A 16,353-nucleotide genomic window follows, 5' to 3' on the forward strand; every position below is an offset into this window, starting at 1 on the left:
TGAACCATGGAATACATAAAAAAAAAATAGTTATACTATGAAAAACAAGTAGCAGCAATAAAATGCTTTCTTACACATGTGCACCTTTTTCGAGGAATAAAGTAAAAGAGATCATTGGGTATCAATAAACAATAAATTCAGATCTAATTTCAAATGGATTAAAAACTGAGTGCCTGCAGTATGTAGGATATAAAAAGGTGAGAAAGTGTCTGTGCACTATTAACAAGCAGATCTGAGGTGCCCAGTTGAAGAAACCTCCCTCAGAGAGCTGGGGAGGCTGGGGGATATGGACAGCAGGTTAGAGACAGAGAAGTTCAGGGAAAGGTTAAAGGTGCTTTGAGTGCCAGACAAGACTGGAGAGATAACCCACCAGGTAGGTCCCAGGCTTGCTATGGGCTTGGAGTCCCAGCAACAACACACAGGACTTGGAGGGCATTGGGGAAAGTGCTGGTACTCTGGTACCTCTCCCTCCTTGTCTGACTCTCTGCCTGCCTGCCTGCCTGCCTGCCTGCTTGCCTATCTATCTGAAAAAAATCAGCCCAGAGTAGGGCCCCAGCAACACAAAAAGTAAAGTATGAGACAGCCTTTTGAGCCCCATGAAACTTGAACTTGTGAAATCACATTCAGAGATAATCTTATAGGGAGGAGGAGACAAAAGAAAGTCACTGGAAAAAGTAAGGGAAAGACAAGGTTGAAAGGAGGTAGGAGAAGCTGGACAGTAGGGTGAAGTCCTCAGAATTAAATAATACACAATAGGAAGTCATTGAAGATTTTGTGAGCAAAAGAGCCACAGAAATTCTTTTTTTCTTTTTTCTTTTACCAAAGTACTACTCAGCTCTTGTTTATGGTGGTGCTAGGATTGAACCTGGGATCTGGGAACCTCTGAAAAGAAAGGGTTTTTTTTTAAATTTTTAAAAAATGTTTATTTATTTATTCCCTTTTGCTGCCCTTGTTTTTTTCTAATTTATTTTTTCTTTAAGAAAGGATAAATTAACAAAACCATAGGGTAGGAGGGGTACAACTCCACACAATTCCCACCACCCAATCTCCATATCCCACCCCCTCCCCCGATAGCTTTCCCATTCTCTAGCCCTCTGGGAGCATGGACCCAGGGTCATTGTGGGTTGCAGAAGGTGGGAGGTCTGGCTTCTGGAATTGCTTCCCCGCTGAACATGGACGTTGACTGGTCGGTCCATACTCCCAGTCTGCCTCTCTCTTTCCCTAGTAGGGTGGGTTATATAGGCTGTGTATTTGATATGCGGACTCTCTCAAAAGCCCTTGTTGTTTTTTATTGTTGTAGTTATTACTGTTGTTGTTGGATAGGACAGAGAGAAATGGAGAGAGGAGGGAAGACAGAAAGGGGGAGAGAAAGATGACACCCGCAGACCTGCTTCACTGCCTGTGAAGTGACTCCCCTGCAGGTGGGGAGCCAGGAGCACGAACAGGGATCCTTCTACCGGTCCTTGTGCTTTGCGCCATGTGCACTTAACCCGTTGTGCTACTGCCTGACTCCCTGAAAAGAAAGTCTTAATGCACAACCATCATGTTATCTCTCAAGCATAGAAATTATTCTTTTGCGAGTATACACGGTCTCTTCTCCCATGTTAATCTAGGAACATTTAACTGAACTCTCTCTCTCTCTTTAATGTATTTAGTAATGAGAAAGATAGGAGGAGGGAGAGAAAGAACCAGACATCACTCTGGTACATGTGCTGGCAGGGACTGAACTCTAGACCTCATGGATGAGAGTCCAATGCTTTATCCACTGCTCCACCTCCCAGTCCACAAGAACTCTTCCATGTATGCGCATTATTAAATAGTTTTCATTAGCTTAGATAAAGAGTAGTCAAGGTAGATCACAATTGGTAAAGGCCAGAGAGAGAGAAATTCCAAACAATTCACCATCATAAAAATAGCAGACTGAAAACGGCCTATGTAATCTTTTTCAATGTTCACTTTCTATGCAGAATAACAGAAATGAAACAACGGCTTGGGTAACTTTATGTGAGCCTCCAGATCCTAGTCAGCAAAATACAGGTAACACTACCTCAACCAGGCAGTGCAGAGGCGAGGATGAAAAACTACCAGAAAGCTCTTCTTGCAGGAACTGGTGCCAGAAAGGTAATGCTCAATGAGTATTAGCTTTCTTAAAAAACAAACAAAAAAAAAAAAACAAGTAATACAAGATAAAACAGGACACTATTACAGACTCTAAAATACAACTGGAAACATCAAGACATCTGAGCATTGCCAAAGCAAAACTCAGAGAAAATGCATCCACTCCAAAACTTTAAATAAACGCTAAGAAGAAAAGAAAAAGGAGACAAAAAGGAAATGACTGATAGTAAACACTATCTTAGAGGGCTAAAAAAAAAAAATTTTAAAAGCCAAAATACAAAAATAAAAAACTGTGGTCCTGGAGGTGGCGCAGTGATAAAGCTTTGGACACTCAAGCATGAGGTCCCAAGTTCAATCCCCGGCAGCACATGTGCCAGAGTGATGTCTCGTTCTTTCTCTCTCCTCCTATCTTTCTCATAAATAAATAAATAAAATAAAAAACTAAAATCACAAATATAGATACGAAACCAGAGCTGAGGAGTCAAAGTAACAACTCTTCTTTAAAGCAATGAACAAAGTATAATACATTCAATCAGTCATTTGTTATAAAAAGATAATTTACACAGACATTTTTCTTGTTTTCACTGGGACTTTACCACTCTGGGTTGATTTTTATTTATCAGATAGGGAGGGAGAGAAACAAATAGACAGAGACTTGCAGAGAGAGGGTAAAGAAATCACAGCATCTTAAGTCCTTCTAATGCAGTGGGGGCCAGGCTTGAACCTGCATGGCAAAGCAAATGCACTACCGAGTGACCTATCTTGCTGCCCCCCACCACATTTTTAATTGGGGAAATAGGGATAATGTCCTAACTGTACCAAATACAATGAAAAGGCAAGTAAATAGATGAGTTCATATGAAACAGGGACTTCCAAGCCTGATATAACAAGCAAAAATGACATATCAATAACAGTAATAAAAATAGTTTTATTTTTTCTTTATTTATTTATGAGAAAGATAGGAGGAGAGAGAAAGAACCAGATGTCACTCTGGCACATGTGCTGCCGGGGATCAAACTCAGTACCTCATGTTTGAGAGTCCAAAGTTTCACCACTGCACCACCTCCCGGACAACACATAAAAATATTTTTCTCAGGGAGTCTTGTGGTGCAGCGGGTTAAGTGCACGTGGCGCAAAGCACAAGGACCAGCATAAGGATCCCGGTTCCAGCCCCCAGCTCCCCATCTGCAGGGGAGTCGCTTCACAGGCGATGAAGCAGGTCTGCAGGTGTCTCTCTTTCTCTCCCCCTCTGTCTTCCCCTCCTCTCTCCATTTCTCTCTGTCCTATCCAACAACAATGACAGCAATAACAACAACGATAAACAAGGGCAACAAAAGGGAAAATTAATAAATACAAATAAATAACATTTTTAAAACACACACACACAAAGTTTTTCTCAAAGTCTATACTATGTGGACCAGCAAAAATAGCTCACTTGGGTAGCATGCTGTTTTGCCATATGCAGGACCCAAGTTCAAGCTAGGCATTCACCACATTGAATGAGGCTTTGGTGCTGAGCCTCTCTGCCTCTATCTTTAAAAAATAAAAGGCTAAACTACCTTATGCAAATTCTCAAGAAACATATGGAGTTCCATGTATAAAATAGATTTTGATTAGATCTCTAGAAACCAGCAAATAGAGGAGCCACTGGAAATTCACAACTTCTTGAATTTCCCTTTTCCAGTTACTCCCTTCAAATAGATATGTTCCACTCTCATCTGATCTGTGGTGCTAGTGCATGATCACTAGTGTCCCCTGGACCAGATGACAAAGCTAGTGTCCTCTCTGAAATGCCAGTTCAAATTCCCTATCTCCACTTTAGTGGGAGACAAAGGAACTTAGGGGGTGGGTGGGTACAGTGCTGGCATAGGGATGCCTGAGTGCAGAAGTCCTCAAAGCAAAGGAGTGTAAGTGGACTCTGAAACCCCAGTTTTCTCTGAGAGCTGCTGGCTCAAAACTGTAGCAGGCCCATGGGCATGTTTCCTCTCCCTCTCCCTCTCCTTCAGACTCTGTGTATATGTCTATCTCTGTCTCTGGCACACCCTGTGAGAAAGCACCTCTATGTCATCACAGAATGGCTCCAAATGACAGGCTGCTGACACCCTCCCACATGGTGAAAGGAACTGTGTCTCTTACATGTGCAGAACCTTACTAACATTTCAAGTCTTAGTGGTGATTTTACCTGGGTTTATTAAGGTGAAAATTGTTGAAGAGCACCGGATCAGTAGACCCAAGAAAGCACACAGTCCAAATAAAGACAAAGCACTTGGAAGGAGGGCTAGAAAGGGCCTAGGCCACGGAGAAGTGTGTGGGCCACTCGTCCTAAGCCTGGATCCTCATCAGGTGGCTCACATATCATATGTCACTTCATTAAGGTGAGAGAGGTGAAAGCATTGTGTGAATGATTGATTTTCCCCTTTTTAGCTGCTACTAGTATTATGAAAGAGAAAAGGTATAACACTTCATTTCACAATCATTTTTGTCACCATTAGGCCACAACTGACAAAGCATGAATCATTAGTTATGAAGAGCCTACCTCCAAAGTTCAGTTCAAGGCTTTCATCTTAAATCCTAGAAACCTTATTCAAGCACAACCTGTAAGCAAGTAAGGTGATCAGAAGCCCCAAGCTCAACACCAGGGAACTCAATTCCCAGCTTCCTAGGGAACCACAACAAACCTCAACCTCTCTCCGCTTCTACAAAGACTCTCGGGAGTATCTGTCTGTAGCCAACACCTACTTACTCAGACCAATTTCTTTTTTTTTAATATTTTATTTTATTTATTTATTCCCTTTTGTTGCCCTTGTTGTTTTATTGTTGTAGTTATTATTGTTGTTGTCGTCGTTGTTGGATAGGACAGAGAGAAATGGAGAGAGGAGGGGAAGACAGAGAGGGGGAGAGAAAGATAGACACCTGCAGACCTGCTTCACCGCCTGTGAAGCGACTCCCCTGCAGGTGGGGAGCCGGGGTTCGAACCGGGATCCTTATGCCGGTCCTTGTGCTTTGCGCCACCTGCGCTTAACCTGCTGCGCTATAGCCCAACTCCCAGCCCACTTTCTTAATGCCTCAACTTCCTGGTCCTCAAGATGCTCATAGCCAAGAAAAAAAGTGCATATGATCATCAAGTAATGAGAATGATCATTTTAAAAAAATGAAGTCAGACATTCAAATGAGAGTTGTCTTCTTTAAATTGTCCCCCCTGGGAGGCAATGTACTAATCTGATCTCATTGTTCAAACCAACTCTGGGACCTTCCTCTTGGAATAGTCTCCAGGGCCAGCAGTCTGCTCTTTGGAATATCCTCAATGGTACCAAATTGTCATCCAGATTGGACTCAATATTTGGAAATGGACAAAAAGAGTAAGATGTATGCTCACATTAGCTGGCACCATTTTGGCTCTGAAATGATGTATGGTTATAAAGCACTGTGACTGATTCTCCAGTAAGGTCTGTAATCTGACTCCAAAGGAGTTCCAGATGAATAACAAGGAGTATGAGCAATGGCATATGCCCTTCTCTTTGCCCTAAGCAACTTCTCTGAAAGATAATACTCATTAGATGTGTAGGCTCTAAGGTCTGGCTTGCTGAATCAATGTCAAGTCACTAACAGAAGGAACCTAAGTATATTGGACGTACTGAGTCACAGGTATTGGGAGGGTCTGAAACCAGAGAGACAATGTGGCAACGAGAGGGAGCACAGATTTCAGGAGACAGACTTGTGTGAATGCTGCCTTGGCCCCTTGGCATTTGTGTAAGGACACTACCAGTTCTCAACGGCTGCAAAATCAGGCTGAAATCAAACTTTCAGGGTTATAAATACTTCAGATCATGAATATAGGTACCAAGTCTGTGTCTGGCACATGGTAGGTGTCCTGTAAGTTACAGCTATTATTCACAATAAGCTCAGTATAATCAAGAGGTTGTTTTTAGAGATGGCTTCAAGTTATCTCTTTTTAGAACAACAAATCAACAGACATTTGGGTGGTATATGCACTCAGGCACTATTTATTCATTAGTAGTGCTGACATCACTGGGCACTGATGGGACAGAGTCTGTGTTTTTGTTAAGATGGTAATCTGCAGATACTGTTTTCAGGAGATGTTGGCACTGTGTAATGTGGCTACATCATATGACACATGTTGTCTGCAGAGCTCCCAGCACACTGACCTTTCTCCTCTGGCTGAACATCCTGGGTCCTCCCGTGACCCTGTGGCTTTGATTATGTGACCTCTCCTAAGATGCCTTTCCTGCCCTCTGGTCTGACAAAATCTGGAAATTCTGCTTCAAGATCAAGCTGTGGCCCCTTCCCTGCCTGCTCTAGACAGTCAGTGGTGGCTCTGCACTCTTTGCTCCCACAGCATGTAGTTGGTTCCTGTCTCTGGAATGCCTCATCCTGTGTTGATTTCAGTTCCTCTTTCCACTTTCATTTCTGCCTCTTCCACTGGACTACGATATGGAAAAGAATCAAATTCCATTTGTCTGTGTGCTTAGAACACAAAGCACACAGTAAGGCATTTCTTGATAGAAGGAAATCAGGAAGCATTTGAAAAACAAAGTCCTTAGATATAAATACTTTGCTTATGCTTAGTGAAATAAGTAAAGAGATTAAAGACAACTACTTGATGGTTTCTCATATGTGGAATCTAGAGACTTTATAAGAACTATGGTGGTTATTTTTAGGGGTTAGGAAGGTGGGGACACAGAACTTTGGTGGTAGTTGTGGTGTGGAACTATATACACTATAATATTAAAATTATAATATATTGTAATCCAAATCCACTATTAATTACAAATTAAAAATGGAAGAAAATATATTTATATTTTGTAAATGACCCATAAACGCTAGTTGGCTGACTTTGGCCGATAATCACCAATAATCCAGGAGGTGGCTCACCAGGTGGACAGCACATGTGTCTCATGAGTGAGGACCTACCTGGGTGAAAGCACCTGTAGTGCAGAAGCTTCATGAACAGTGCAGTGGTGCTAGTGTCTGTCCTCTGTCTCTTTTCCTCTCTATCTCAAAGGGGAAAATGGCTACTGGGAGTGGTGGAGACATGCAGGCATTGAGTCCCAGCATTAACCCTGGTGGAAATTAAATACACATTTACCATCACTCACATTACTTTTTTTCCCAATTTCAAAAGAGATAAGATAACTCACAGACTCCAAATGACTTTTAAAGTTGCAGCAGACAGAAGCTTCTTTGTTTTCAAAAAAAAATTTATAAAGTGGAAACACTGACAAGAACATAGGTACAACTCCACACACAATTCCCACCACCAGAACTCCGTATCCCCACCCCTTCCCCGATAGTTTTCCTATTTATTCCTTAACCCTCTGGGAGCATGGACCCAAGGTCATTATGGGATGTAGAAGGTGGAAGGTCTGGCTTCTGTAATTGCTTCCCTGCTGAACATGGGCATTGACAATTCAATCCATACTCCCAGCCTGTCTCTCTCTTCCCCTAGTAGAGCAGAGCTCTGGGGAAGCAGGGATCCAGGACCAAAAGTTTCTAAGTGCCAGTGACCTCTCAGTGCCCTGCTGGAATCCACCCCCTCACCTGCCCAGCACACCATGCTGTCACAACTCACTGCAGTGACTTCAAAGGCCTAGGGAGTTTTCCTGGTCTGCCAGTTCTGCCTAGCTACCAGGACTGAAGGGCCTTTTTCAAGCTAGCAACTCTGCCAAGGTCACAGAACTCCCTAGACTCCATGGTATAGACAGGCTGTTGGTCCCTGGTCCCCACCTCCAGAAACAGTTCAGAACCAGACTTTGCTAGTTCTGCCAAGTCCTTGCAGTCTGTCTAGTCAATGACCAGCACTCCCTAATTTCCAGGAAGCTTTTTGGGCATCCAGGGGAGGATGTAGATGGTCTAGTGTGTGTGTGTTTTAAGCTGTCTTCCTCTATGTAAGTAAAGAGAAGTTCATGACGACTCAGTCTGTGCCAGATGGGAACAGACAGAGGCCCCTCTGAGGGCTGACACTTGTGACTCATTCCATGTCCCTGCAGTTTTCCAGAGCTTTGGCAAAATGGCAGGGGGTTCAGCCCCACCAGGATCAAAAGACTCACAAGGAGAACTGGAGCCACAGCCCATGCCTTGGGACCCATCAAGCCATGAGGGTGACTATTTCTGTAACATATGTACCCTCAAAGAAAATGAAGCAGCCCTCTGTCTGAATTGCATAATCCACAAAGCAGCTTTGGCCTAGCAGCCCAGGGCAATGAGGGCATACTGAGGAAAGAGGGAAGAGGAAACCAGTGACTAAAAACAGCAGTGTCAGATTTCTCCTGCAGGCTCTAGAGTCATTCATTCACTCCACATATATGTACTCAGCCAGGTACTGTTCTGGATACCTGGGCTACAATAATGAAGAACACCCAGGGTCCTCGGTCCCAGGGAGCTTTTGGTTCCATATGGAGAGAGGCCTTCCCTGATCAAGGGAACACAGAGAGAGGCCTTGATCAAGGAAGCACAAAAATAGCAAGTGGATGAGGGAGAAGGTATTTGTGCTACAGAGACTGTACACAGGGGTAACAGCAAGTAGCAAAATGACCTGAGAGTTCAGGGAGAAAGTGAGCTAGGTCAGAAGGGAACATTCCAGGCAAAGAGAACACCATGTGCCAAGGGCCTTGGGTAGGAAGTAGATGTTGAACTGGTTCCCTAGCAGAGGGAGGGAGTAAGAGCCCAGAGCCCAGGTCCCAGTGCCAAATATCCTCCTCCTTACTGAGTATACCCCAGTTGCCTGTAAAGCCCTCCTTAGCAAGGGGTAGTGTTTTCTAGTGTGCAACATACCACCAGCTAAAACCTCCAGCTGGTCAAGATGGGGAAGGGGGCACTGGTTCAGCAGGCCACCAGGAAGCTGACAGCACTCACTCCTGTTGGCCCTATAAGAGCCTGCAACTTGTCAGATAGAGCTGTGTTTCAAAGCTGAGGATAACTAAAAATTCCTTCAGCTACCTAGTATTTCACTGTCACTTTCACATCCTAATCTGGGGATGAGGGGAGAGAAAAATTGAGAGAAACTTGTGGCTCCAGTTCTCCTTGTGAGCCTTTTGATCCTGGTGGGGCTGAACCCCCTGCCATTTTGCCAAAGCTCTGGAAAACTGCAGGGACAGGGAATGAGTCACAAGTGTCAACCCTCAGAGGGGCCTCTGTCTGTTCCCATCTGGCACAGACTGAGTCGTCATGAACTTCTTTTTACTTACATAGAGGAAGGCAGCTTAACACACACACACACACACACACACACACACACACGACCACCTACATCTTCCCCTGGAAGCTCTGAAAGTTAGGGATTGCTGGTTACTGACTAGCACTCAAGTTACTCCCCCCTCTTACTTACTCCCTCCCTTTTCTTGGGAACCAGTTCAACATCTACTTCCTACCCAAGGCCCTTGGCACATGGTGTTCTCTTTGCCTGGAATGTTCCCTTCTGACCTAGCTCACTTTCTCCCTGAACTCTCAGGTCATTTTGCTACTTGCTGTTACCCCTGTGTACAGTCTCTGTAGCACAAATACCTTCTCCCTCATCCACTTGCTATTTTTGTGCTTCCTTGATCAAGGCCTCTCTCTGTGTTCCCTTGATCAGGGAAGGCCTCTCTCCATATGGAACCATAAAGTGATTAAGTGAAAAGTGATTAAGGGTCTTAGCTGCTAAAGTTTAATTTACTGTAGCAACTCCACTTCCAGCAAGTTGGTAATAGGGAACTTTCTATCCCTAGTACTTTGCAATCAGTCATTAATCTGCTCTCCCAGTTTAGTTCTCTCCTTATTCTGGTAAAAAAAAAAGAGATCAGTGAATGGCCCAAGGACACAAGGCAACTAAGCTGTCACTTACCTCTCTTATCTCACCAGCAAACCATGCAAACTGGAGCAGGCACTCAACAAGCTCCTCCAGGCAGGCAAAGCTTTCAAGGACACCAGTGAGAACCAGGTACCTAGATTGGGGCACTGACTCCCTAGAAAGCCAACTCTCCCTAGAACTCAGAGCAATCAGAGCACCTGGGATGTCACAAGAGTTTGGAGCTGGAAATGCCACTGTCCCTGATTAGACTCCACTCCCAACACACAAACACACACTCACTCCCTTCTCACACTCATTCTCTCTCTCTCCTGCCCACACTTTGATCCCACATAAACAGCCAAGAGCTTGGTTCCCAGTGGGCTCCCACAGCCCAGTGGCACACAATGCCCCAAATCCTGGAAAACTGCAGGGACAGGGAATGAGTCACAAGTGTCAGCCCTCAGAGGGGCCCCAAATCCTATCTGACCCCAACCTGGAACCTCTCAGGACCTCCAAACACAGAGACTAGAGCTTAACATACAAAAGGGTGACTGAATGAACGCACAACTTCCTATCAGCAGGGAAGGGAAGCAGCTACTCCCTCCTTCCTGAGAAGGGGTCAGGAGACATCAGTTAGAAGCAAGGCTTTCTTTTTAAGAGGGGCTCAGAAGCACCCAGCCAGACAGCTCCTAGACTTCGGATTCAGGGCTTTGCACTCAATTTTATTGTGCCAAAAATTTAATTAAAGCCTACTGTGGAATCAACTAGGAATAGCAAAGAAGATCACCAGAGAACTAAAGAAGATAAGACTAAGGATCACTTCAGGAACCCACCAAGCCGGGGGGGATATAAGCTGAAATTGCTTGGCATATGAAGAACCAAGATAATGCTAATTTAAATAGGAAGAGATAATAGATACATCGAAATAATACAGATTACAACAAAAAAACAACTATTATAAAAAATGTTTCAAAGAAAATGTTTCAACAAATTGCCCCCAAATTTGTATGGAACCACACACACAAAAAAACATTAAAAAAAAAAGCCTACTGTGTGTGAGACACAGAAGGGGGGTACAGTCTTGGAATGTCTAGTTCCACAAACATTTTCTAAGTTTGTTCTGTGTGAGAGGGAGATGCCATAGGTGGGAAGAACCTGGGGACAATCTGGGGACACTGGGGAAAAGGTCCCTGCACCTGGGTGCTCACAGCTTGGGAGAAAAACAGAAAAGACTGGAACAAGTGTAAAGCCAGATACCTGAATGCTGAGAAAGGGCTTTCAGCACAGTGTCCACTGGTGGACAGTCCCCATGTGGGACACAGGACAGTAAGGGCTACTTCCTCCAAAGAAACTTCCGAGGAGATAAAGAAGAGGCACAGGGAGACCAACAGGTTCACCCCCAAGGTATTATGTAAGAAGGCAGCGCCAGACCCTGACAGCGACCCACAGTGACCCAGCAATGTGTTCTATGTCACTTCCAAAAAAAGGCCACAAGCAAAAGTGTGGACACGTCTCCAAAGGAACCCTCCGGGGTCAGGAAGAACAGAAGCAAACAGCTAGAATGAGCGCCCAGGGCGGGCTCCGGACCTGCGAGGTGGCCCGGGCCGTGGGAAGGGAGGTCAGGCTGGGGGGACCCGTGGACCTGGACTGAAACAGGGACAAACAGGGTGGCAGAGGGAGGGCCGGCCAGCCAGGAGCGGCATCTTCCCGCGGGGCAGGGTGGGCCGGGCGGCACCGGGTCAGCGCCCAGGCCCGTGGCCGGGAAGTCGCCAGCTGACACCCGCCGGGAGGTTCGGGCAAGGCTAGGGGCTACCCGCGCCCGCCGCGCCCTGGAGCCCTCACCTGGGGTTGAAGTCCTGGAAGAGGCCCCTGAGGTTCATGGTGAAGAAGTTCACCGCTTCGGCGCTGCCTGCGTCTCACAGCGGGCTCATGGTGACAGCACTCACTCGCCGAGTCCCAGCGCCTCGCAGCCCCCGCCCCCGCCGCCGCCGCCGCCAAAGCCAAAGCCAAAGCCAAAGCCAAAGCCACCGAAGCCACCGAGAAGACCTAGCCCCGCCCCCCGCTCCTCCCTCCCGGCTTCCGTACAGCAGCTGCGCATGCGTCCCGCCAGCCCTGTCTTTCAGCCTCTTAACGCGATTCCCAGCTCCACGGAGTCGGCACAGAGCTGGGAGCCCGCAGGGCGAGAATGGGAGGCCTGGGCACCTTCCACCACCCAGGGAGGGGCGAGGATCCCGGTGGGAGGCTGAGTGGGAGCAATCTCGGGGGCAGGTCTTCGCAGACACCTGTCGCCTTGGCTCCTACCGCCTGCTACACTCCCTCCCCAAGCCCTGAGCATTTTTGGAGATCACTCCCCGCCTTCACCTGTCACCCTGGTCAGTGACAGCAAGAGCGCTCCCAAATCGCAGACCAGTAAGTGGTCGAGACACCCCGGCTGTCCCAAACTCCAGTCACCCCCTCCCATCCTCTCCCAGCCCTGGCTTGCTTGTCTCCCTGGACAAGCGGTGAGGAAGAGGGGATGAGCCACACTGGAATTCTGGAGCCATTGTTACTTTGCTGACTCCTGGGTTCCTGCTATACGTGCAGCTATCTAGTGTCAGACTCTGCCCCATCGGTTCTTCATATCAAAGAAAAAAAAAAACTTGATTGCACAATCCGAGGCTGGAGTTTATTAACCCTGATTGAGTCCCCCAGCCTTTCCCCTCCCACACCCTCAGGATTGTTCAGTTCATCTTTAGATAGAAGTGGGGGGGGGCAATGTCATGCCATTTCCCACAAGTATTTCTGGTCACTTCGCTCACCCCCGCCGCCCAGCCTCCAGCCTGTTACCCTCCTTTACAATAAAAAGGGTAGGGTGGAGTTTCTGGGGTGTTTGTTTGTTTCAGAATTTATCTTAGCACATCAACTTCTGGAGTTAAAGTCAATCTGTGCCCATCTCCCCCACCTCAGTCATGTCAGATCACTAAACCCAGTCCTTTTGGATCACCATTTCACACCTTGCAGTCACCTCACAGCCAGCCCCTTTCTTCCTCCACTCTAAGCCATTGTACCTGGGTCACCTCCTGTGGCTGAGTCAACATTTGTGAACCTCAGTTGTTCTCTGTAGATGACAAGACAATGAGAGGGCAAGAACAACACACTGCCTGGCACTCACAGGGAGCTCCAAAAATACTTTCTTTACCCGGTGCCCTATCCTATCTGTCAGTGTTCCTACCTTCTCAGTGAGTCCATTTCCTTTGGGAACTGGACAGCAGGTGACTTGGTCTACCTTCTCCACTTCCGGTTGACTGAAGATTTCCCCATGAGATCAGCAATAGCTAAGGTATTAGTCTAGTGTCATTAAGGATAATGGTCATACTTGGTTACAATAGCTAGGCTTCTTCAGGAGTGGCAGATTTATGTAGATTAGTCCTGGAGACAACTTGCGAAGATCACAATTATGACAGTCATCTCTTTCCATGATGCACCACCTTTCTTCTGAGAACCTACAAACATTTCACAAGTGGTAATTAGGCTTCCCAGACCCACTGTGGAACTGTTGTTATTATGTGAGCAGCTTTTAGGGATAAGTAACCTCAAAGGACTTTGTCAGCTGCTGTAACACCAACACCGGGACCCTGTCCAGGACACTTTGGTTCAGTCCTCCAGCCTGTCCTATGGATAGAGACCAGCATCTCACCCCAGGAGGTGTGCTATGATCATTTAGACAGACTAGGAATAGCTGAAGTACAGGGAAGCTTATGTAACTCATCTGACCTACGCATCTAGTAGGGGTGTTGGGGCAGAAATCGAAACTGGGGACTGGCTGAGCTTTCTCAAATAATAGTAATAATAACAACAATAAAAATCAATTCCATAGCCAGGTTGGCCAGCACCCTGTTAATTATGGGAAGCTTTGCTCTGAGCAGGCATTAGGAGTGAGGTCCATAAGTGTCGATGCTTGAGTCATAGGCACAGCTGCCATTTCCAGAGTTTTGCAGACAGATACCAGGCACGATGCTTTCAGAGACATCACAGGGCATACATTGCTTTGGTGAGATATCAGGAAATCCCAGGGATGAACCGCTTCCCTTCAGGCCTATACCCCCCCACCTTTAGTTGACTGAGTAGTGGAGGCTGCCTAGCCAGGGAGCAGGACACAGGTGTGCAATCCAGTGATCACTGTATTCTTTCACTCTGATGAGACCACTTGTCCATCAAACATATGAACTGTGAGATTTTGTGGGAAGATATGAAATACCCAAGTGTTTCCTTGATTTTCTGATTCTTTGTGGGTTCTTTGGCTTTGTCTGAATAAAGAATGCAAGTGCAAGCCAAAATAACTGAGCCTGCAGTTGTTGATGGACAGGCAAAAGTACACACCCCATAAAGTGTGCACCAAATCCTGGAGAGAGCCTCAGTGTCTCTGAACTGTCTATCAATTGTAGAGTGTTTCCTGATGAATATTAATGGGAGGATAAGGATTTAGAGAATCATCAAATATCAAGTTCCCAAGGTTGGAAAGCAGGATTTTCTTTGTGTATGATAAGGGGAGTGGGAGATCCTACCTGATAACAAAACTGGTGCTTCTGTTGATTTTTTGTTTAATATTCTCAGCAATGGTGTGACTCTCCCTCTGCTCTTATCTGTGTAGACTTGTCTACCTCAGCCTCACAGCCTGGTCTTGGTGAAGTCATTATATCTGGGCATCTTCAGAGTCACTACAGGCCCAGCCCTGTAGCCCATAGTGCCTCTCATGAAACAAAGTCACAAGGCTAGGTAGCATAATGCTTATGCAAAGAGACTCTCATGCTTGAGGTTCCAAAATCCTGGGTTCAATCCCCATCCCCTCCCCCACCCCTGTACCACCATAAGTCAGAGTTCAGCAGTGTTCTGGTAAGAAAATAAAAAAGAAAGAAAGAAAGAAAGAAAGAAAGAAAGAAAGAAAGAAAGAAAGAGAGAAAGAAAGGAGAAGAAAAGAAAGAAACTAAAAGTTGTCACCTCATCTTCTCTCTAGCAAGTAGGAGACTTGCTTCTGATTTGTTCATCACTCCAGATCCCCGTAGTCAAAGTCCTATCCCAGGAAGAGACTCAAAGCGGTAGTGACCTATGCGCACAGATCCATGGTGGCCTAAACATTGAGGAGAGACCCTCAACTGCCATACACTGGGGGACCGCCTCATCATCTCCTTTAACAAACTCTGACTTTGACTTAGCACTACACTTCAAGGTCATCTTCCTAGAGTCCCCAACAGTCTTCACACAAAGGCAGGAAATGGCTGTGCGGTGAAAATCTATGACCCCTCACAAAGAATCCAGAAAGCGCATCTCTATGACTTTGCAGTAGATACATGTCACTGTGTTCTGGAAGTGTCTGTTACCTAAATTGGGTTGATCAAGGCTGCCTTGGGAGTGTGTCATCCTTCAGTGGGTTGGTGTCTGGTTTGATTACACATTCCCACTAACCCTAAGGAACAGAGACAGGCTGGAAAGTGGGCTTTGGAAGACAGGGCTCTGATGTACTCATGCCCTGTCCTGAGGACCCATGCTCAGGGTAGAAAGCAGCTATGGCCCAGCTCTCCACACCACCATGATTCCTCTCCTGGGCTGCAGCAAGTCACAAGAAAGGGCTTGAGTTCAAAGGAATACAGCAGGTCCCCAACTTGTCCAGTGGAGGAAGCAACAGCTAGGGTCCACTCCTGGCCTAGGCTGCTGGATCTCCCCAGAAGGCCTTGGGAAAACACCTTGGCAAATCCCTCAGCCAGGAAGCTTGAGGTGCCAGCCCTAGGGCTGAGATATTTCCACACCCTTAATGCCACTAGTTAGAGAATCTCTGGTGGCCGAGGACTCAGTCCTCTTATAAAATGTAAAACAAAAGCAAAACATCCTTTATGATTAGGCCCTTTGTTTCTGGTGTGACCTGCATGCATATGTGCTCTGTCTTATGCTAACATCTCCCTGGAGGTGGCTGCAAGGTGGCAAGAGTGTGGTGGATGGGACACAGGGCCAGAGTGGAGGCTTGGGAGGAGGCTGTGGCTGAACACAGGGGCAGCAGGGGGTAGTCTTCTGTTTCTTCCACTGCTTTTCTCCCACAGACCTAAAGGAACCAACCCTCTGAGGAAACTTTCCATTCACACACACAAAGTGCAACAGCTTTGACTAAAGGGAGAGGGCAGGTGTAAGGCCCCACTGGCACCCTTGTCATTGAGGATGGCCCTGGAGCCAGTGGGTCAGGCTAGCTCCTGGAGCCAGCTTTTGCCACTGAAAAGAACAGAGTTGGAAGAGGGATGAAGGAGACAGACACTGGGTCTACAGAGCCACCAGGCTGTCTGTGTGTTCTCTGTCCAGAACTTTCTTGCTGACAGGGGCTCCAACAGGAAGAGAGGGAGACCCCTAGAATTCCTTCCTCCAGCAGGAAGGTTCTAATACCCTACATCAAATGTGTGTGACCAGAACTATGGGGTAGACAAGAA

General features: G+C 46.4%; 2 protein-coding genes across 2 annotated transcripts in view; one reads left to right on the forward strand and one right to left on the reverse strand.

Moving 5' to 3' along the window:
* TMEM185A (transmembrane protein 185A) overlaps positions 1-11,903 on the reverse strand; it is a 37,564-nt gene extending 25,661 nt beyond the window's left edge. Inside the window, exon 1 of the mRNA XM_007530488.3 lies at positions 11,747-11,903. Coding sequence (XP_007530550.1) covers positions 11,747-11,784 — 38 coding nt within the window. The 5' untranslated portion in view covers positions 11,785-11,903. The remainder of the gene's footprint in view (positions 1-11,746) is intronic.
* Positions 1-16,353, forward strand: part of LOC132532430 (melanoma-associated antigen 10-like) — a 220,974-nt gene that overhangs the window by 84,798 nt on the left and 119,823 nt on the right. The window lies entirely within an intron of this gene.

The sequence above is a fragment of the Erinaceus europaeus genome, chromosome X (genome assembly GCF_950295315.1).
Source record: "Erinaceus europaeus chromosome X, mEriEur2.1, whole genome shotgun sequence".
Lineage (NCBI taxonomy): Eukaryota > Metazoa > Chordata > Mammalia > Eulipotyphla > Erinaceidae > Erinaceus > Erinaceus europaeus.